The 25192-nt window shown below is 34.1% G+C and overlaps 1 protein-coding gene across 8 annotated transcripts in view; it reads left to right on the top strand.

Moving 5' to 3' along the window:
* The window catches only part of LOC138310251 (cys-loop ligand-gated ion channel-like), a 138320-nt gene that overhangs the window by 102272 nt on the left and 10856 nt on the right, over positions 1 to 25192 (top strand). For all 8 annotated transcript variants that reach the window (XR_011206383.1, XM_069251373.1, XM_069251375.1 and 5 more), the window contains exons 2-7: positions 6671 to 6799; positions 9651 to 9845; positions 15544 to 15801; positions 16115 to 16270; positions 18889 to 19065; positions 24437 to 24484. Coding sequence is in view for 7 of the 8 variants with exons in the window: in XM_069251373.1 (XP_069107474.1) it covers positions 6671 to 6799; positions 9651 to 9845; positions 15544 to 15801; positions 16115 to 16270; positions 18889 to 19065; positions 24437 to 24484 (963 nt within the window). In the remaining variant the exon portion in view is untranslated. The remainder of the gene's footprint in view (positions 1 to 6670; positions 6800 to 9650; positions 9846 to 15543; positions 15802 to 16114; positions 16271 to 18888; positions 19066 to 24436; positions 24485 to 25192) is intronic.

Genomic DNA, 25192 nt, shown 5'->3' with positions numbered 1-25192 from the left:
ACACACTTTTTTTCTGTTACATATCAATAGATATATTTTTCTATTGCATATCAATAATTATATATAATTTGCTAATACACACATAGTGTTTCTTAGTAGACTAACAACACAGGTTTAACACTATACTTGAACCTTTGGTATGCCATTGATTTCCATAGATGTCTCTATTTGGCTCCGAAGGACAAACAGGTCGCCGTACAGCATTAATGTCGCTAGCTGTGGAGCATTAATAGTTCACTCACCGAAATGTCAGCACCAGTCTCATGTATAATTCCTTGTATTATTCCAGGCAGTGGGACGTAATGTCGGGTCTCGCAAACAGGGAAGTATATGCTTACTGTATATAAAGTGTTCCTTGGAGGTGAATTTATAAACAATCCATTTTCGAAATAGCGTAGCAATGTAGATTGCATTGTGTATGAGTATAGGTCAAACAGTCATTGTTCGTCACCTTAACAGAAAATTAAAATGACAATTTCAGAAGTTTACATGTCTTAGTGAAGAAATTCATTAAGTTTTTCATATTTTGAATAAGATGTTTCATTTAAATATTGACATTCAAAAGAAGCTTGGTTGAGATGACATGACATAGATAGTGTCGTCAGACGGTGATGTTATTCAGCTCCCTGTTATATGAAAGAGAATATCACAATCCGTCTGAGAAAACAATGAGATCTAGATGAATTTCAACAATGTACGTTGTTGTGGAGAGGATGATTATGGTTGAACAGGCAACTCAACGATACAATATAAAATATTTTCGCATAACCATTTTTATTTTAGTTTATGGAAACAAGGGAGATAACTCCAGTTACGTTCGGATTTAATCGCAGGTCGTAAACACACAAAACACTCTATTAAATTGCTGTGTGCTAACGTTTTCATAGCTTCTCTGTAGGGAAATAAGAGTAGTATTTTAGATGTATATTACGGGTACACTTTACACTCATGTTTCGGACAATGATCATATATATGTATTTAAGATGTGTTCACTAATTGATAACATTAATTGATATGATATTCATTAGCGCCATGGTGCTAACATTTCATACTTATATCACTAGTGGTGTAGTGTAATTGTCTCAATGAGTAAGAATATATATCATATGTTAAAGTCACTCCACATTAAACGTGACAAATAGTTTTAAAAACGTAGATCTTGGATTATGTATCACGTATGGTTCAGCCCTGTAGACATTTTTTTGCTGGGACGGTATTTTCCCGATTTCGCGGCACATTGCTATGATCGCGCGAAAATCTGCGAAATATTGAGAAATGGTTGAACAATATATACCTTTATATCCATATCGCGAATATTTTGATCCGCGAAAAAAGCCGGTTATATGGTATTCTTATCAGACATGGTACTAGTCGTGCAAAATAAATAAATATATATATAACATTCTGGAGTACAAGATAATTGCTGTAAAATCGTTATATATTGAAGGAATACATTTTGAGTGTTTTAATAGAATAAATAAATCTTCAACATCGTTACGACCTTTGACAAGTGTCTTTAGTCAGACAGTGTATATCAAACTTTGTCATCACCCAGGTCCCCTGTCGATTATCCCAGTTGTACCAAAGGCGTTGTATTTTTTTCGTCCACATTCACACCAATCCTAATCTTCGTCCACAAAACATAAAAGCAATGCAGGTCAATAATCTGACTGTAACTTATTATCGTATGGTTGAACATCAGTATTCATGTTTCTGATAAGAATATCCATTTCTTCTTTATGTATTGGTTAGTATTGCCCTGTGAATCAGAAAACCGTCGGTATGTGTCAACTACAGGCGCCCCTGATGGAGGAGACTTTAAATTAAGGTTTCCATAGATGTAGGTTATACGCACCACACGGTGAAAATTGCTATCTCGATAACATGTTAATATCGTTGACATGGAGGTTAACGGAAGGCTTCGAGAGATGAAGCATCGACATCATGAACTCAGGAACTCTGTATATACATCTTGTGAAACCTCAATTCATAAATAAAACATGGAGAAATTGTTATCTCGACAAAATACTAATACCATCGACAGAAACATTAAATAAAGGGGTAAAGACCTCATGAACTAATTTAAAAATGATTTGTTTCTTATCCAATCTTAAACCAGACTTGTGCAGTAATCGATACATCGTATCGTTTTCTTGTTACAACTCGATTTCCATTTTAACCTTGTGACTTGGTCCAGACCGGGGTATGTATGGCGAGTGTCAACTAAGAACCAATTTGTACTTACTGTTGGTAGTTCTGGTATATTTGTATACGTTTCGTTAATCTATTACTTGACTCGAACCAGAATATGTATGACCGGTCTCGGGTATAATGTAATTGGTGTTTACTCGTACGTTATTCTGATATTTGTAAATCTTTATTGCAATTTGTTTTTCTGCTCCTTTCGACTTCCGTCAGCACCGTTAATTGACCCCGAATCTAATGTTGTCTACATTCTGTCTGTGACGATACATTGATATACGCATTTCAGTAGCATTGTCTACTAGCTTTGCAAATGTTACGCAACATCGAGTACGGCCTGCTCTTGGAAGAGTGACCATTCCTGTTGGTTTGATACCTTACACTTTGATGTTTGGCGTCCTTATGGTCTACACACTATCATTCAAACTATACTTGCGACCTTTTTTACAGTTATATATATATATATATATATATAATCAATCCCCAGTCAACTTAAATATATCCATTATCAATGTAATCGATTTTCAGATTATTGTCGGTCGCTATAATAACAGACTAAGATTTCCAATCAAGTCTGTTTGGGTTAAACAATACTTATCATCCTACGTAGTTCATTGGTCAAGTAAAATCACGAGTGCAATCAAGTAGTGGTAAGGATTTCTTACAACTCCAGTGGCAATTGTATTTCGGAAATTATTAGAGTTTCTTTGAGTTAATTCAATGTCGTGAGGGACAAAAAGACGCCATCTTCGTGGATAACACGTATCGTGATTAAATGCCTTGGGGCATGACTTTAAGTTGTCCTTTCATCAAATTAAGAAACGCCTTGGCAAGCGTGACTGTCAAGATAACGTAGGTTTCTTAATAGGTTTCGACGACTTCGTTTCTTCTGGTTAACTGCAAGACGGGAAAATAACAACAGGAAGATTGGCAACACTCATTCGTTGATTTAAGACTTTGTGTAGATAAGAACTTTCATTGATAACTGGAGAACTAATTTTTAAGAATTTTACATTTATTAGATACTCATTGACATAGATAATTAACTCCGTTACAAAAACAAAACATTTTGAGTAAAAATATGTATTCGTTATCATGGAGATGGTATTTGCATATCACATTTGACCAATTAAAAAGACATTGCTGGAGAAATTCAATCGTTAGGTATTTAATAGAAAAAACAAATTAGGCACTTGAAATAAATCTGTACAATAACCACTTAGAACAATGACATCTATGGGACTCATTGATATGTAGATATAAATTATTTGTTTTGATGCTGGGAAACATTATCCCGTTTATTAAAATTTTAAAGTAAAATTAACTAAAGCGTTATATGGAAGTTATTTTGGTGGTTTGATATTTTAAATAAAGTTTTTTACAGATGATAAAAATGACATGCAATAATTTTATTCATATTGAATATTTTGAAAACATACGGTATAAAATATGTCTGTAAAAGATTTTAATCCAAATCTGAGGAAAGTTAGCAAATAAAACAACGCATATTTATTAACATTTGTAACGATAGATGAATACTTTTGTCGTTATATTTAGGAATTGGATCCATTGTCGCATATTTTTGGCTCATTCCAATCTTCATTATCCACCTACTAGCTTCTCTGTGACGTCACAGTGGTGACCTCATTATTTATATTTAGCTAAACGTTCATATCGTCCAAGCATAGTAAAACACTGTACATCAGTTATCTTTCTCATACATTTTGAAATGCAAACATTTTTTATTCAAACCTATACAATCATTGGGTATTAGGCATTGTCTTTACATCTAAAAGTAATCTACGATTTTGTTGTTTTTACCTCCTACAGAAATATACTGGTATTACTTAATTTTTCCAATGGTATGTCGTGAATTTAAAGTGATTAAAAGTGAAGTGGGTTTGCCTTTAAAAACAAACTAGACAAATTTCATCTCATGATTTCATTTGAACTTTTATATTTTCAATACAATAAACGAAAATTGTTCACTTATGAGTATTAACATTTATTGTGGACACAAAACCAAAATTGTTCTTCTCATACCACTCACATCTTCTTTTTGTTCTAAACAAGTTTAAGCTTCACAAGCAGGTTGCATTGTTAGTAATAGTATACATTAATAAATAATAAGTATCTTGTTTATCTCCTATACATGTGCACGTGTTGGCAGTTCATACCTAACCACCACTAGTGTACAACTGTATGGATATGTATGATGTGTATAGAATGGTGTCGTACTTAAGTCTTGTAGTGGGAGGATAAAGCACACACCGAGGGTAGAGAATTACATAATATAGCAGGTCGGGGCTGTGACTAGCATGGCGCTCACATTGTCAGCTTAACTGCTATCGTAAATATCAACAAAGTTTAGCTTTAAATTATGCGTTAGATAATTACATTAAATTGTCAACTTATTGTCAAGTTGTCGTAAATATCAAACTCTGTAGCAGAGAATAACATAACATAGGAGGTCGTGGCTGTGCTTATCGTGGATTTCACATTGTCAACTTAACTGTTATTGCTGGCGATAGATGATGCTAGTTTTAAACTCTGCGGTAAAGACTTGCATAACACAGCAGTTCGGGCTTTGATTATCATGGATTTCACATTGTCACATATACATCGGGTATCGTAAATATTAAACCAAGTTATGTTTTAAAATGTGTGATAACATAGTAGATCGGGGCTGGTGGCTATACAGATTGTAAACCTGGGTCTTACATTGTCAAATTACAATAGTTTTATCGTAAATATTAACAAAGTTTTGTTTTAAAATCTCTGGTAAAACTGTGATGCGAGGAATAATTGGCCACTGTAATTGGCATTATGTTTATTTTACTTTGAGAACCTTAGATATACACGTAGTGTTGTTGATGGGAGTTATTGGCCACGGTAATCAACATTAACTTCATTTTTTTTCTTCGAGTACTTTAGATAAAGTTGTGTTTTCGACGTTAACTTTATTTTACAGTGAGTACATCAGGTATACTTGTGATGTTGTTGGTGTGAGCTATTGGTCACGGTTATCGACTTTAACTTTATTTTTCTCTGAGAATCTTATATATACTTGTGTTTTCGACGTTAACTTTATTTTACTTTGAGAACCTTAGATAGAAGTGTGGTGATGTTGATGTGAGTTATTGGTCACGGTAATCGATGCTAAGTTTATTCTACTGTAAGAACCTTAGATATACTAGCCACATGTTATAGGCCACGGTAATCGACGTTAACTTTATTTTACTTTGAGAACCTTAGATATACTTGTGATGTTGTTGATGTGAGTTATTGGCCACGGTAATCGACGTTAACTTTATTTTACTTTGAGAACCTTAGATATACTTGTGATGTTGCAAATGTGAGTTATTGGCCACGGTAATCGACGTTAACTTTATTTTACTTTGAGAACCTTAGATATACTTGTGATGTTGTTGATGTGAGTTATTGGCCACGGTAATCGACGTAAAGTTTATTTTACTTAGAGTACCTTAGATATACTTGTGATGTTGTTGATGTGAGTTATTGGCCACGGTGATCTAATATATTATTAGTCCCACATGCGTATCGCCGAGTGGGACCCACAGTGTTTTCCCTTCACTGTATATACCTATTAATGCCTGCATCCACGCAATGGATATAAGCATAACTTGATTATTTTTGGAGGCCAGGGCTGCAACACGAGCGCAACATATGTGTTTTGTGCATCATTTCTTATTCCTTCAAGTGGATACGTCATAGAAATGCTAAAAATACTCTTAGGAAAACTCCTTTTTTCTACAAAACATCTAATGCTTTTCAAGTTACATCAGCATTAATCGCGGCAGTTGGCCGTCATTATATAAACCGCTTAGTCATGGCTCTGTGACAATGGTTTTCCATGGATTAATACTTGTTATAGACGTACAGGCTGGCGCCAGATGATTCCATGCCAACTGCGGGACTATGATGACAGTCGCCAGACCTGGAACACTTAATATTTAGTCTCAACTAATCAGGGAGCTGCCATCTGCCCGGCTCACAATCAGAAAGGAATCCTATTTTTTATCAAAATATTTCAAAGAAAGTTAGCTGATATGATTCTGTGCCTAAAACCTAAGTTGAATTTTGTTGCCATGGTATATATTTAGTAACACGTTTTTTACGTCCCTCCTAATCCGACGTGTGACGTCTGCTCTTAATCAAGACGGATTATCCTCTTTCGTGTCAACAATATGGCTGACATGGTTGTGGCAGAAAGTCTGTGTTGATAACCAGAGTTTTGTTTAATGAAATACTTTCATATCTCTGGATTAGTTTGACGACTTTTCATCATGATGGCGCTGATTTATCCCTCCTCGATGTGATTATGTAGCTCAGAAACTCGGGTTAATGTGTTTTCTACCGAGATATTGTGTTTGTTGCTGCAATGGCGACCTACAGTGCTATGAAGTCTATGTGGTACTTCATTAGAACCACTGCTTCGTCTTTTCAGGTTAAGGTGAAGATATGTGTCCAATTCTTCAAAGTCGGCGAAATTGACACACTCAAGGAACAATACACAGCAGACGTCATTGTGAAAGCAAAATGGCGGGAGCCCTCACTTGATGGACAAAATAAAACGGTAAGTAAAAGTAAATGTCGTTTGACATTTTAAAATCTACACTTCTTGTTAAGGTGACGTAACACTGATATCCCTTCCTTCCCTTTTGTTTTTGTCTTACCCCAAGTAAATATGGTAGTTTAATGTTTTATAGCCTATATCTATATCATTTTGGAATATCACGATATCAAAATTATCACCATTCTTATACATCACTTCATTTGATGAGTTGCCAATCATACAACCATGACCATACTTTTTTTCCATGACGTCATAACTGTTTTGACTCCATTACTTTCGCCTTCTGAAACCAAGTTAATTAGATATATGTGCTGTCTATTGGCTCTAATTGATTATGTGACAATTTGTTTTCCATTATAGATGCTTATGAAGTTGCTAAATAGTAAATAAAAACCTTTAAGAACTTTCAATTGGCATTTATTGAAACCATGTTTTACGAAAATGTTAAGTTCATTAAGAATAATTTAATTTATACAGCTACTGATAATTTGATCAAAACCCTAAAATTTTCATTTTTCTTTATCATTGACATGTTTTGGTTTTTTGGGGATTTTGTTTTTCTTTTTCTTGGTGTAATAAGTAAACACTGCAGGCAGTATAACCTACTAGTCAGTCTTACAAAGGGGTCACGTTCTCGTGTGACCTTTAGGCTGGGATCACGTGGTTGTTTCACAGACGTATGGCACCTAGACATTGCGGGCTGAGACGTGAAATGTTTAGATGTTGATGTTATTATTCTATTTCACTCGCAGTTCACATAAAGTCTTAACTTTGTAAACTAGGTGCTATCTTGGGACTCACATGTGCATTTACTATTCCAATGACGTACTTAAATAAGGTTTATTTTTTGTGAAAATACTGTTTAAACAATATGGCCGTCAGCCACTTCTCAGAAAGGTTAATAATGGAAAAACACGTTCCTGATATGTCAGGAAACTGTTTACATATATTTGTATATTAATAACTGCTGTTTTTGTTGATTAGTGCTTTAGATGTCCCCGACATACATCCTACATATATGGGTACAATCCATACTATCTAACACGTGTTTGTGAGCTGTTTGTCTACGTGTATTGGGGGACTATCAAGGCTGTAGCGAGTTTATTGGGAAGGACAATATGAGGCACAGTTAGGAAATGCCAGAAATATATATATGTCGAGATTAATAACGCTAGGTCTACCAAGGCATCTCACATATTACTCCAGATATGATTTCGCTGTTTTCCTGTGATGATTTGTGATTAATTTAACATCGATAACGCGTCTTGAGTTATCCTAACTGTAGGTTGATATTTTATTCCTTTGCTAGTCTCATAACATTGACATTACCCTTAGTATGTGCAGCACTATGTAAAACTATAATTGAATTATCCATTATATAACGTTGATTGAAACAGTTATATTCTACGAAAATAGCGAAAGTGTGGGTTAGTTGTAGTGCTTATCAGATCGTAGCTTACGTGGTTGGTCGTACATTGTATATAGTACGGTAAACTGGTTTTGGTGTCAAACGCTGGTTATCTGAACAATGATATTCCCGCTATAATTTATTTTTAGTTATGTATACCCATTGTCAAATTTTCAATTATTTAACGTTGTTGTAACATTTATATTCTTCGGAAATAGTAATGGTGTCGGTTCTATTTAGTATGAACTTAATCTTAGTGTTTACACTGTGGGTAATTTGTCGTAAATATTACAGTAATTGTGATGGCGTGTTGTGATGGACATTATGGTAGATATTGTAATATATATGGTATGTTTTTCGGTAATACTTAGGAAAATTTATCATAGGCAAATAAATTATATTGGTAATACATTGTAAATTTAATACTTATACCTAAATTAAATTATTTTAAATGTAAAAGGAACGGGTCGGTGTCCTGTACATAGTGTTAAATACGGTCTCTGTCACTCAGCTGACAGATCAGGCTTTTTTGGCTCATTCAGCAAAGCTTTAGATTCCTGGTCGGGGCACTCGTTAAAAATATATGTTGTTCCTTGTTCTTCTACATAGATATACATTTTTGCAACGGTTAAAGTCAAAGTAACTTTTTTTATAATTTTTGTAGATATTACGGCAATATAAATACGATAGCACTTGTGTTATCACAACACAAAATTTTAGGATGGCATTTTGCTGGATTTGTATAAACTTTTATAGTAGTTGTATAATTGAGTCTATATCAAGATTTCCTTTGACATCGGGATGATAAAACTCAACATTGCTATGCCATGTAACCTGTCAGTGTTTCTCGTAAGTAAAATCGCTTGATGTTTCACTTCCTAATTCCAAATTTGGCATGAAGCATTACAGGGAAAAGACATTCATATACCATAATCAATGGGTATGAGAGCAAGGCCCAAAGAGAAATATTTGTTGAAAGCATGATTTACAGTTATCTTTTTTAAATCATGATGGATTCAATATCAAAGTGATCAGTCCGTCTAGGTACATCATATCCCCCGACTAGGATTTACTAGTACACACTAAGAATTAGACGGAACTTGAACATTATTCCTTCCAAGTATTTCTTCTAATAACGTCAGGAATGTCCTTCATTAGGCTATAACTTTTAGGTAAGGCAAATAACTTGTTTGTGAAGCTTCAGAGTAATTGCAATATTTTTTTTTATTTTTTTTAATAAAATGTCTCTGTTCAGAACAGTAAGTCACTAACGTCTAAACTCTCGTATAAAGTGTTTTAACAGTGCGAGAAAATCGACACATCAAATCATTTTTTGTCTTTTTTTTTCATTTTTATATTTTATGTAAAGATAATCATTGACACTCATATATTCAAATTAACAGAAATTTCAATTTATTAATTTTGACATGTTATATATTTCAGTCTGAATCCGTGGAGTTCAACAAAATGTGGAATCCTAAGTTATACATAGAGAATTCACTAGGCGATCCTAAGGAGCAGATTCGGTACCAAGTGTTATATAATGACAAGGGAGAGGCGTATGTGTCGGAGAAACGAGTAATTAAAGGAACATTTATGGAAAATCTAGAGCTTGATGACTTTCCATTCGACGTACAAGTGAGTATTATGTGTATTGGACTACTGATGATTATTGAATTTTTGATGTTAATACTGCTTAAACAATTGAAATTTATGAGAGGTGGGGATTGACTCTAATTACGCGGAAAATTTTACCTAATATAAATGATTAAAGTACAGTACTATGCCTTATATGCCAAAACAAAAACCAAATGATATAGATAGGTTTGATGGACTACTTATAACAGAACAACGTTCCATGTGCATATTGATATTGTGTGTATTATCAAACTATGATGGTAGTAGTTCAAAAGTGTGAATATCGCGAAAATACAAACGTCGCGAAATGTTTACACGTGCAAATCGTGAAATTAAAAACTCGCGATTATATCCACGTTTACAGTCTACAGTAAGTTGACCTTTTCATAGGGGTCATGACCTTTTCATAGGGGTCAACAAATGACTTGGGTTTGTAAAGATCCACTGTCGACTGCATCACCTCTTTGAGAAATTCTTTGCAATATGATAATATGAAATTCTCTCCTTGGATCATGAAATACAGGAGATTTTTTTACAAGTTCTGTTCCCCTTCCCCCAAGGATGTTTCTGGCCAAATTTGGTTACAATCCATGCAGAACTCTAGGACAAGTAGATAAGTACAGTGTAATATAAGTGCAATCTATCTTGAGTCCCCGACGGAGCTGTACATATGTGATGCAATATAATAATCTACCTATTAAAATCGAACACATGCATGGAGCTCCTGGTTCCAATATTGATTTAGCCCACATTCTTTTAACTATGTAGTACTCGTATGATAAATATCCGTTACGTATGCTTATCCTTGAGATGTGGTAGCAGCTTTAGAGTGCTTTCAACATCCATTTTTTATGGTGATGAAATTTTAACGCTTTCGTGGTACATTGCTATGATCTCGAAAATTTGATACGCAAATAAATCATTATAGAATCATATATATCCTAACGACCAAATCGCGACAGTTTAAAACCGCTAAAATCTCATTTTCATTTTTATTGAAATTACGAAAATGTAGACCCACGTAAATAACACAGGGTACGGTCCTGTGTAGTTACTGACTCAACTACGGAAAATCGTAAAATTCGCTTAACATTAGCAATTATCGATTCTTTGCTTTTAACTTTTGAATTTTATGTCTTTTAAACTTCCCTGTCAACGCATATTACAGTGTTTGTTTAAGTTGTATAACCTTTTTGTTATTTACCGCCGTAACAATTCCATATTTCTAGCATCACTGGTGGGTGTAGACAATTCTTAGGCCAACGTTGTGTTTTTTAGGTTTCGCGTCTGCGTGCTGGTAGATTATAAATTTCAAGTGTGAAAAACAAACATAAACATTAATTAGGAAGTTGAAAGTAAAAGATATGTACATCAGGAAAATAATGTTTTTTGGGTTTTTTTGGTTTTTTGCTTATATCTGTCATGAGTTAAAATTTGTAAAACAATTTACATAATTATGATCAATTGGAAGAAAATAATTTGTAGAACAAGTTTCATGATCTTTACTCTTTTGAACGCTTAAAACATCGTTAATACGTCCATACAGTGGGAAATGTGCTCGTTTCTTGGATTTCTCCTCTTGCTGGCTGGTAGGGTTTAGGAATTAGAAAGGACAAAAACCATATAAAAAACTATGCATAAACGGTAAATGTGTTGTAGTGTATCCTTTAAGTTATCAAAGTCTTATGGTCTACCTATATGTTTTTGAACTTTAATAAACATTGGCGTTCATACGGATGCATGTACACACTATAACATATGGAGGCGGTTAGATTTCTATACTATCAGGAAATGTCACAGAACATGGTCCATTATGTCATTAACGCTAATGTGCCTCAGGTGGATTAGACAAAAGATTAACAGGATTTAACGATTTTAATGGATCCGGAATGTTATTTCGCAAAGTGAATTAAGTAATGTCTATATTTAGCTGTTTTAAGATATAAGAAACTCCCGTACAGAAAATCCTTGGATGAACTGATGTTGAAATTCCCATAAATCTCCTCCGGAAATGGGTCTGTAGTCCTGAACTTGTGAATCTCTAGCCATAAACACATAATGCTGTTCCCCAGAGTGCGATTACGACAACACGTTCAATATATAACAGACATGAAATTGAAGACACGTGTTGAAAATATTCTCTGAGGACAACTTTGTTCGATGCAGTAGATTTTACTTATGAGAATGTCACAAACATACTTAAATTGTCTGAATTTTTTTTTATATATTGTGCAGGTGTACTTTATATTTTCTATTGACTACAATCAAGTTTTGAGTTGTTGGATCCATCTGAAATGTTTCGTAATTCTTCTGATTTTTTGTCCAAAGATTGCAAATAGCTTCAACTCAGATTTTGTCTTACGAGTTTTTAATGTTAAATTTTGGATTGCCTGATTCATGGGTGGACTGTGAAACCTATTGAAAATGTATGAGAATTTTGTATACAAATAGTCAAAATCGAATTAAGATATACGAGTTTATATAAAGTGTTTGTAGTACTGAACTTTTCTCTTTTCTTTCTTATGGAAAATGCCATTTAAAGATGCTCCAACACCAACAGAGCATAAACTAAATTCAATTTTTAAAAAAAGATGCATAATCGTGTTTATATGTGTCTAACTAACACAAAAGTGCATATAAAATAATTTATTTTGGTTTTGGTGCGTGCGCAATCAGTACTTAATTCTATATATGGCATCGTGCCATGATTTTTTCGGGACGCAATTATATATTTTTAATGTTTTTTATCTTAAATTAAAATCAGAACCTCAAACTTTTCTCAAAAATACTAATTCGTCTGCTTCTGTTTTTGATAGAGTAAAAATATCATTCGTCAGCGATGTAGCATCTCTTCTAAATCAAAGACTAAAACAGTCCATTGTGAAATTTCAGGAGTGAATTGTGGGTGTGTGCGATTATGGAGTCTGTTCTTGTTTCCTTCAAACTCGTGTAGTCCATGCGGCATACAATGAGGTTTTGTGAATTCAATATGGAGCTAAATTGTTTTAGTTTCACAGTTGCAAGTAATTATCAAAATGTGGATTGTATTACATTGATCGCAATCGATATCATCCAGATAGCACATAGTTCCTTTCTAGACAACGTTTGCCTTATTTAATGTTACTAGTAATAAGATAAAGTGAATTTTGTTTTAAACATTATTATCGATTTTTTTTAACTTATAAAGATCTTGGTTCAATTGTAACGAAAACCCTAAAACCGTTTGAAATTATTCTAAACCAATAAAATCGTGACATCAATCTATTTGAGTTAATATGCTATGCCATACAGCCAGTTTATAATAACCAGTTGTACACACTCCGTAAAGCACGTGATGAACAGGAGAAGACTGTATATTATGTAATTCTTCGCTAGGTCCTGTGATGTAAATGTCACGAGTCCCAGGCGAGGAGGCTGATGGTGTTGTCATTTCTAATCGATTAAAGATGCTATCACCTAACGCTGTATGAATGCCCGTCACTTCAATAGAACATTCCGATGGTGTATTCAAACACCTACAGCAGGTCAGGATAGACAACCGCCTTCACTGTATACAAGTCTTATATTCAGACTGGCGTCACCGTGTTGTTTACAGTCACAGTCTGTATCATTTCAATGTTTTATTGTTCAAGTTCTAAATAAGATATCCAAACATCTTCAATAATCTGCGTCATTAGTACACTTGTAATTCAAGTTCAGCATCTGTCTCATGAATACGCTTGTTGTTCGGGATCAGTAGCCATTTTGTAACTACACTTGTAAACAAACTCCCATATAAACAATCTCCGATCAAGGTCTCCTTAGCAATGCAGACTTGTAATCAGATCCACAGCTCTATTTCAGTCATTCCCTCTCTGTTTTAAAAAGTCTGTCTCATATACATGTATCCTATTTAAGGCTGAGGTAGAACTAAGTATCGCAATACGTGGTTTCACATGTATATAGAAGGTTCACTCATCAGTTTTCTTGAACATAGCCAATACTGTTTCATTACGTTTTGTGGTCATAGTGTAGATAAAGTTTCCCAAGAATCTTTCACTAATCGTATAATTATCCATGTGTGTCAGTTTTCAAAATTATGTTAATAGATCGGTTGTTTATATACGGGTACTACCTTTATTCACTACCATGAACTAACCTTAAACAATATCGACTGTTAACCCCTGAAGACACATTTAAACTCTTCTAAATCAAAGATCAAACCAATCCATTATGGAATTTCAGGGGTGCATGGGTTAATATAACACTTTAAAATAACCAAACCCTTTCCTTTCTGCTCTTTATGGGTCATTAGAATATGTCGAATCCTTTTATGTCGAGGATACATTAAACTTTGATGAACAATGGAGGAGCTACTATATAAAATATGAAAAATATTATTATATGTGTGCCACCTTTAGCGATATATTCCGAAAGTCAGCCACACTTACATGTTTGTAGTGAAGCCAGAAGGATCCAGATTTCATTGAAACACAGTTCTGGAAATTGCAATATGTTAGTGTTGTTGAGTGGTGCAGTTATTCAATTAAATCCACGTCGAATGGAAAGGAAATTAGATTAATTCATTAGATTCCTTATTCTTTACGAGCTCCAGTAATTGTAAGTCTGTGGCTGTTTCGTTGACATGTACTTTACCAATTTCGGAGTAAGCCCTTCAGCATTGTAGTATTACACTGTATCCAATTACTAAGTGAGGGAAACATGTGGATCTGGCAGGTCTCGTGCACAAATAATTACTTTATCCCTTATAAGGTCATGTTATCACGTGACTAACCCTGGGTTATTTGTTACCATTTCGATGGTTTCCCCGAAATGAGTGACTGTCCAGTTTCTTTTACTTTCCATATCTACTAATGGACGTCTTAAAAGTTGTAGATTCCTGAAAATGACGATAGGCTTTTGTATTATTATTGCAGTTCAGACAAACATTTTTGTCATCTACAATATTACGGGTTTCAATTATTAAATTAATTTATTTACACTGGCATTCGTTATATGCTATTATATTCCATTTTGAAAAAGTAAACCGCCATAACAACATTAACTTTCTCAAGATAAAGCCTTCCATATGCGACATTTGCTGTTTACAAACACTTGATGCAAAACTTGAACAAACTTGAAACAATGATGAAAGTCAAGTGATTTTGAGTCCCCACGTCCTGTTGAAAATTGGGAATGACAAGAACTTGCCTGTCGCTTCCTTAGAAACGATGACCGATATAAGCAAATACAAACATAGAATGTATGCAAACCAATCGAAAGAATAAATGTCTCAATAGGAATTTGTTTGCTTGAAGTGCAAAATGTTTCAAAATAACAATCACAGGTAGATTCGTATTAAGGTAATAAAATGATACTGAATGGTTTTTTTTTAATTTGCCTTTTACCATTATCAAATACTTTTTTTATCTTTTGTCTTTTTACCAGTATTATTTATCGGTTTTTCCTAAATAATATTACCATAATCGTGCGTTTAAAGGTAAATGGGTTTTTAGTTTTGTTTTTTATTTTTTTCGTCTTTTTCCTCTGTCATTGTACTAGTATTATTTACTGAAATTTTGTTTTTCTTTCCTACAAGGATGACGTTTGGAATTTTGCTATTTGTTTTGTTTAGTTTGGGGCGGTTTTTTATGATTATTTTCATCATTCTATTTTTGTCTTTTGTCATCTTAACAGTATCCTTTTCTCTTTCCATCAGGATATCACCATCACTGTAGCGTCGGAACTTCCTTCTAGTGAGGTGGAGCTAATAGAGGATGATGATGACCACCACGTGGTCAATAAACAGGCTTTTGTGGACGAACAGGAGTGGCATTTATATATGCATACCGAGTGTGTTAAACGTGATATAGTCATAGACCAGGCGGACATGAGTGTACGGCGCTCGGCACTTTCCGTCAAGTGTCGGGCAGCGCGGAGACCCGGTTATTTTGTATGGAATATATTTGTTGTTACAGTAAGTTTGATTTTTCTACTTGTTCTCTTCTATTTCTCAATAATATTTGCATTTTTAGTCCTTTCAACCATTAATTTCATTGGCTTAAAATTTATTTCATCAGCTAATTAAGGAAATACTTTCATTAGACATTTTGAATCTTAACATCTACAGCTAATTCACAGAAAAATCGTTCAAAACTATGGCAAGTGAACCAATACTTGTATTATAATTTAGTCATTAAAATTCCAAAAATTGTTGCGGATTACGTCTTCCGACACCTTTTCCACATGATGATTTCAAATGACAATAATAATGCTTTGTTTCTTTTCAGTTTTTAATATGCAGTCTGGCATTCACGACATTTTCTGTGAATAACAACCTACCTCAAAACAGACTACAGTTGTCATTTACACTCGTATTAACGGCCGTCGCCTTCAAATCTGCCGTCAACTCGAGTCTTCCCCGGATATCTTATCTTACATATATGGTAATTGACGGGTCATTCGTGGAATACTGCTACATTTTGATTAGTTATGGATCTTTGTTAAGGTCCATAAGGTATTTAAACTCACTGGTAAAATTAAATAATAATCTAGAGCGTAGCACCATATTTACCGCATAAAGTGTTCCTAAGTTTTATATTTGATATGTAGTTGTTTTGACAAAGGATTATCTTATGCGCATGGTATAACTTAAATATAAAAACGATGGTCATAGAACGCCATCCTGAAGAACTCACTGTTTGGGTAATAAAGTTCACAAATGAATATTAACTCCCTGTTACGATTTGCTATTTATCGAAACCCACGTGACAATGTATTAGCCAATGTGAATAGTGGAAATCAGTGCATATTGAATATAATAAGATATTTTCAATTCAAAGATGTACCTTCTTGGGTTTATAGCTTGTTGTTCAGAAACTATTCTTCTTTTATCCTACATTGTATAACTTTATAGTTTCGCATAACTATCAAATTATCAGAGTAAAATAAATTATAAATTATAAAAATATGAATATTTCGTTTGCAAATATTCCGTTTTTGCATATTATCTCCCTTGAGATTAGGTATCCCATATTTATCTCCCTTGAGAGTAGTTACCCCATATTCATCTACCTTGAGAGTAGGTATCCCATTTTATCTCCCTTGAGAGTAGGTCTCCATTGTATCATTGCTTTGTGAGTGAAACTAGAGCCGTTTTCTCTGAAAAGTATGACGTAATTCTCACAAACTCATGACGTCACATTCAATACCTTCCACCTGCAAGAGCAGAAAACTCAGTAATATGCAAATAAAAAATAACCTTGTGTTGGCAGTGTGCCAGACTCAGAAACATTATATTTGGAAGTAAACATACTGCAGTAATGAAAAATAAAAAGTCATGCTTAGAAACTTATTTAAAACAAATTTAAAAACCAATTATACGTGTATATGTTTAACGTAAAAACTCAAAATGACATGAATATGTAAATTTCAAAAGCATTCGTGTAGATCTTCATTGCTTTCCCGTTCATTTTTTACCTAGCCAATATGTGTATGATCTGCATGAACGTGCAATACGTTACACTATGTATATTACAGGAACATTTTCAGTTCAAGTATTTCTGTTTTTAAAAATTGGACGCAACTGAATCAAATGCAAACTAAAAGTATGTTAGAAAATATTGTTCAATGGATCAAGGAAGGAGAAAATGTGCAAAATACTGAAAATAAATCTAAACTTTCGAAATGATATATTTTAGTACAATGGAGTATCATTTTGCCGTTTGATTATTTACCACCGTATTTCTCTCACTAACTAGGCGAACACTTTCTTATATTTGACAGCATATTGAAGAGTATATGATTTATCTTTTATTATTCATTTATTTATATTTTGATTATAATCAGTCTTAATAGGGATTTCTAAGCTTATATTGAGGGTGAAATACATGCCTTATAGCCGGTTAATTTTTTGTGTGTTTGATTGTTCCGCGATTTCGCATTACATTTATATAGTCGTGAAAATGTGATTCACAAAAAATGTATTAACTACATCAACCCTTATAGCCATATCATGAAAAACTTTAAATCCATATTTTTTATTTATTTATTTTTTATTTTTATTTTTTTTTCTCCTTCTTTAGTCCAAATTTTTAATCCACGTATATAACTTTCTATACGGTATTTACGTAGAATGGTAAATATTTTCTGATATAATTATTACAATGTTTTGACAATCAATTGTGCAGAAAGCTTGTATCGATTTGTTCAAATAACCATAGGTTACACAGCATACAATGTTTACGAACCATTTCGTATTGCGCATGGATCTATTTAGAATTCTAAATCATTCTAATTACTCACTATAATTATGAACAACGCATGGAACTAATCAGTAAACAGACATACAAACACGTTTTACATATTAAAGGTCATTGCCTTTCGCGTGCCAGTGTCTCGTGTGCATTATGCACGTCACTTAAACATGCATCGTCCTCATGTTTAAAATTTACATAAAAATGTTAGCAGTAATGTACAAGGTTAGTCATACAGTGTATTAACTATTGATATATTATCTTAATTGCGCAAGTAAAAACGAATGCGTGTAAAATAGTGTATTCTGCCTGTTAATTCAGCAAATTAACTACATAATTCATGTAATTAACTATTTAAAAACAAAATCCAACGCTGTTGAGCATATTTCTTTTTTGAAAACCTAGTTCAGAAATGCCTAAATCGATAACGATCTTCGGTAACTTTATGTACATGTGCTGGCTAGTAATTTGTCTGATGAAGATGACATTGTGCACATCATATCAATCATTTAAACGCCACATAGAAAACACTTAATGGTGGTGTAACAAATAATTGTATATAAATTGATGTAAAAATCGGTATAAAGAATTACTGTATTTATCGCCACTTTGTATTATTCCGTCTTTGCATATTACAGACTTGTCTCCCTTGTTGGTAGGTATCCATACTGACGTCACGGTTTTGAGAGCGAAACTCACGTCGTTTATTTGAAAAGTATGACGTTATGCTCGCCAACAATCAAAACCTACCCTCAAGGGCAGATAACTCTGTAACATAAAACACAGTGTATTGTTGATTTTGTTTACAGGATAAGTATTTACTGATAGCGATGGTGATGTTGACGGCGGTTTGTGTATGGCATGCCATAGTATCAACATTAGCTACGCAGAAACAGCGGGACAGTATAGAAACAGTCGTCCTTAGTGTGCTAGCCGCCATCTACATATTCTACAATATAGGATTCTTCATTGTTATATATGTTTCAGTAAGTATAACATTACAATATTTACATTTGCTTTATTACTATAAACAATAAATAAGACTAAGTCATGCATATCAGACTATCAATACTAGCCAATGCGTGGTCGTTATGGCAGCATTATGATCGTCATGAAAATGTGTCGCTATATCTTATATGGAAGGAAGTACTGATTGCGCATGCTAAAAAGGCGAAATAAATTATTTCATATTTTTTGTGTTAATTAGACATATATATACATGATCAAACACCAATTATGCTTGGTCGGCGGTGGAGCATCTTTAAGTATCAACTTAAACTGTTTTCTTGGCTTTCACTCAAAAAGTATCTGGAAAAATCAAAATAATTACTTAGTAGTAAAATGTTTTAAAAAATATATATATACAAAGTAGCAGTTTTAGAGGGTTATATAACTACTTGAAAAGAAAACCTTAGCCTTTTTTACTTGATATCATCGATAATATCACTCCTTGTCCAAAATCAAACGGGTTCGAGTGGCAAATACTTAACTATATGATATACAGAGTTTACCTATTTTGGGCCGTAGCATTTATGATATTGTCTCGTCTCATTTGTTTCTTAATTGGGAGATCGCGTGGATCAGACCGACTTTATCGTAAGTGAGTGTAGTCATTGAGCAAACTGGTACATTGTGAAGACCGTTACAAACAAACGCTAATGATTACTGTGTCTATTCGTTGTTCAATGACTTTAACAGGAAATTACAATAATAGTAATACACTGTAGTAGATTTGTAAGTAGACTTCTAATTATGAGTAAGCATGATATTTTCACTCAACTGAACCTATAATTTGTCAACTTTTCATAAGACGCCTTATAGGCCCACTACCTTTCCGAAACGGTTTTTCATTTTTAAAATGGGAATGTCAAACGAGATCGATAATTTTGTAGAGTCGCAAAAGTTGATAGCTTAAGGTTAATGCTACGCTTATCATCCCATTCTGAACAATTTGATAAAAATAGATAAAATGTAAATTACCATAAAGCGTCATCGATACATAATTTTTTATGTTTTTAATGTTTAAAAATAAAATTATTTTTGCCCCGGAAATGTAGTTGGCCTTTATGATATGTTTCCTTTCATTTACATTTTAAAAACAATTTTTACTTGAGAATAATATTGCGATTATACAAATAAATGTCACAATCTTTTTTAAGATAGAGTTTGTTTCGTTAGATTAGTTTATTTCTCTTGTGGGTGATTGTATAATTTGTAAATATGCGTATTTCGAGCATAGTAAAAACGTCTTCATTTAAGTCATTGTCCTACTGCCATCACGTACAATATCCTACACAATAAAACAGAATCCACCTTAATTCATATACATGTGTCCCTTATCATTGTAAGCGTTAAACAATATCACTTGATTTACATTATTGTACCTTTTGTTACATTTTTCCTTGGTAAGATGATAATTTAATATTTAAAGATGCTCCACTGACAACAGACCCTAAATGATACTCATCATTTGAACAACAATTGGTGTTTAATCGTGTATATATATGTCTAATTAACATAAAAAAGATAAAAAATAATTTATTTTGCTTTTGGTGCATGCGCAGTCAGAACTTGATTCTATATAGATCATAGTGCCACGGAATTTTTTCGGGATGCAATTAATTATTTCTAATATTTTTATCTTGAAGTAAAATTAGAAGCTCAAACTTTTCAATGGTGTAAAGTGAGTAACTTTTGTAACTGAAGAAAAAATACCAAATCGTGTGATCCTGTTTTTGATAGTGAAAAAATACCATTCGTTAGCGGTGGAGCATCTTTAAATAAAGATCAACAGGAATAACATAAACAAACAAAAAACAAATAAAAATGTTGACTAATGTTCCACGATAATTCTATTAAGAAATTTTGGGTTTTGGTGTTTTAATATATAATTAACGTGATTGTATGAAACGCTATGAAACGCTAACTGTTTTGGTACATGTGGTCCGATCGTTTGCTGTTTTTTAATATATTATTTCTACAAATTCTTAAATTATATATGACTGTTTTTTACGTTTTTAACTTGATGGTATAGAACTGTTTTGAGGCCGAATTGAAAATCATGCGAATCTCTGTATGTTCTTTTTACACAGTGTAAGATATAACACCTTCATCGGCTGATTGATTTGGAAAACAGTTGCCATCGTTAATCCTAATGACCGGAACCTTTAACGATATTATTTCCTTCACTAGTACTTGATGTCTTCGAGGGAAAACCCACACAATTTACTTATTAAGTAACACGGCGGCAGTAGTCACCTACACCCCTTGTTACCAAGGCGACAAACTTTATACGCAAAATTTGTCCTTGTTTGTCTTGATAATTACTTCTTCTCTTTAACTTCTTAAGTATTGTTAGTTTGATATACGAAAAAAATAGAACGACTGTAATAGATATGTATTAGGGTTGATGTGCTGTCTAAATAATTCTCTTTTCGTATCTCAAGCTTACAATACTTAGACTTCTAAATTTCGATAATCCATTTATATGAGAAAAACATTCTTGAAAATTACAAGTAATTTGTATATGGAAAATATATAGTTATTCAAGGGGAGTTACAGTATGTGTGTTCAGAAACATTTTGTCAATATACATTGTTGTTTCACAAATATCTCGAGAGGTTTAAAAAAATGTTAAATTAGATGGTATAATACCAAAAATCTTACTCACTTTAACTCTCATGTTTGTCTTTATTTTGTAAATTAAGGTAAATAATTGAAGGAGATAGCTTTAAGTTATGTGAGGTACAAATAGCAATCGTATTTTTCCCTCGAATACTGTAATTCAAATCTTTCGCGTGCGATCTATCTTCGCAAATTTTGCGAATAACATAATATCGCGATTTAATATCTACCTTCATTGTATTGAATTGAAATATATTATTGAAAATTACAATTTCAAATCAATAATTTTATCCGTGAAATTAGATCTCTATGAACTTGTGAAATATAATAGCAACGAAAATATGTTTTTTGTCATTAGAAGAGCAAGTCAAAAATGAATATCCGTGGTGCAGCGTGATAAAGGCATAGTGCAGGGATAGAATTTGGTATCAAGCTGTGCGCTTGATTCATGCATTCGTAAAACTTGTTTTCTTTTTATCTGTTTTAAGAAGAAATAACAAATGGTTTTCAGCGCAATGCCACAATGTTGGCTCTGCATGTAAATCAATTGCGGTAGAAGTCATCATCCGAACATTGCTCTACAGCCATTACAGATCAGAAGGCACGCACACTGGATAGAAATTCTGAAATATGGCATGCACAGAAAATTTACATCAGACAGACATTTATTTTTCATTTTTTTTTATTTGAAAATACAATTTTGTATTCAAGCAATCCTTGCTGTGTTTGGAAATGATTGCTATTGTATCTTAAAACTGAATGACAATACACAAATTAAAAAACACAATTTTGCAAAATGAGAATTTTTTTTAAAGTAATCCTTTTCTGAATCCAAATTCCAATCTAAAAGTCAAGGAAAACGGAACCATAATATCAATACGAAATACTTCTAGCATGTCCCGATAGAGCAATTCGAACTCCGCCAGCTGTATGACAAACGATGAATTAACCGGAATAATGAATGGTGATGATAGTGGTATTAGTAGTAGTGGTGGTGGTGATGATGATGATGATGATGATGATGATGATGATGATAGAGGTGGTGGTGGTGGCGATGGTGATGTGGAGGAGGAGGCGGTGATAGTAGGTAGTAACAATGATGATTATGGTGATGATGATGATAATGATGATGATGATGATAATGGTGGTGATGACGACGATGATGATGATGATGATGATGATGATTATGATAGTGGTGGTGGTGGTGGTGATGGTGATGATGATGATGATGATGATGGTGGTGGTGGTGGTGGTTGTGGTGGTGGTTGTGGTGGTGGTTGTGGTGATGGTGATGTGGTGGTGGAGGAGGTGGTGAGAGTGGGTAGTAATAATGATGATTATGGTGATGATGATGATGATTATGATAGTGGTGGTGGTGGTGGTGGTGATGGTGATGATGATGATGATAATGATGGTGGTGGTGGTGGTGGTTGTGGTGGTGGTGGTTGTGGTGGTGGTGGTGGTGGTGATGGTGATGTGGTGGTGGAGGAGGTGGTGAGAGTGGGTAGTAATAATGATGATTATGGTGATGATGATGATGATGATAATGGTGGTGATGACGACGATGATGATTATGATGATGATGATGATAATGGTGGTATGATGACGATGATGATGATGATGATGATAATGATGGTGGTGGTGGTGGTGGTTGTGGTGGTGGTGGTGGTGATGGTGATGTGGTGGTGGTGGAGGTGGTGAGAGTGGGTAGTAATAATGATGATTATGATGATGATGATGATGATGATGATAATGGTGGTGATGATGACGATGATGATGATGATAGTGGTGGTGGTGGTGTAGGTGATGATGATGATGATGATGATAGTGGTGGTGGTGGTGTAGGTGATGGTGATGATGATGATGATAGTGGTGGTGGTGGTGATGATGACGATGATGATGATGATAGTGGTGGTGGTGGTGTAGGTGATGATGATGATGATGATAGTGGTGGTGGTGGTGGTGTAGGTGATGGTGATGATGATGATGATAGTGGTGGTGGTGGTGGTGTAGGTGATGGTAATGATGATGATGATAGTGGTGGTGGTGGTGTAGGTGATGATGATGATGATGATAGTGGTGGTGGTGGTGGTGTAGGTGATGGTGATGATGATGATGATAGTGGTGGTGGTGGTGGTGTAGGTGATGGTGATGATGATGATGATAGTGGTGGTGGTGGTGTAGGTGATGATGATGATGATGATGATGATGATGATGGTGGTGGTGGTGGTGGTGGTGGTGGTGGTGGTGGTTGTGGTGGTGGTGGTGGTGATGGTGATGTGGTGGTGTAGGTGATGGTGATGATGATGATGATGATGATGATGATGATGATGATGATGGTGGTGGTGGTGGTGGTGGTGGTGGTGGTGGTGGTGGTGGTGGTGGTGGTGGTGGTGGTGTAGGTGATGGTGATGATGATGATGATGATGATGATGATGGTGGTGGTGGTGGTGGTGGTGGTGGTGGTGGTGGTGGTGGTGGTGGTGGTTGTGGTGGTGATGGTGGTGATGGTGATGTGGTGGAGGAGGTGGTGAGAGTGGGTAGTAATAATGATGGTTATGATGATTATGAAAATGCATAATTATGGGGGTAGTTGTGGTGGTAATGATGATAAAGCCATAGTGCAACGATAGATACAACAAACGCATTCTACTTCATTTTCTATTATATTCTGTTACAAGAATATGTCGATTAATTAACGTTGTTCATTATCACATATTTGTTTTATTTCAGCCTTGGAAAAAGCGAAGAGAAATGCAACAAAAGGATAGAGAATATCAGGTTTGTATCTTTATCAATTTTCACAATTGGATATATTAATATAAAAGAGTAGGTTATGGTGTTGACTAATGGAATGCTACAGAAGAAGACAAATGTGCAAATATTCCAAATCAACCCGTCATTATCATTGTTATCCTTCTGTCAATTTATTCTACTTTATATTGATTAATTCACGTAAATTCCAAAATACATTAACCGATCCCTATACAAATTAAACAACTCCAAGCATTCATTTTTACCTGTCCATTAAACCTTTGAGTTTCACTTTTTATTATCATCTTAGCTAATAGTTAATACAATGACGTGTGTTAATGTCTACGCATTTTATTGCAAATTCAGACATTTTCGTTATGCATTTACTAAACCATAAACCTGCAAGAGATTCCAATATGCATTTAATTGTTTTTTCTATATATAAACTGAAAAATAAGCTATATATATGATCTTATATGTGTGTTCATTTCATATGAGACTTTATGAAACAAGTTCAGGAGGTTATTTTCATTTTTTGCGAACTTTAACGAGCAAAAATTAAAACTTCGAGACGAGTTTCATAAAACCTTCTATGACATAAACACAAATTTAAGATACTTTTTATCACATAACTACAGCATTCGAAGAATCTTAACATCAAAAATGCGTTGCATAAATCCAGTGGAGGCCGCCATTTGGTTACGACTTCCTCGAATGAATTTCCAGCCAATCCGC

Source organism: Argopecten irradians, chromosome 16, assembly GCF_041381155.1.
Source record: "Argopecten irradians isolate NY chromosome 16, Ai_NY, whole genome shotgun sequence".
NCBI lineage: Eukaryota > Metazoa > Mollusca > Bivalvia > Pectinida > Pectinidae > Argopecten > Argopecten irradians.
Note: the sequence above shows the minus strand (reverse complement) of the source record. Positions and strands in the feature narration are given on the sequence as shown.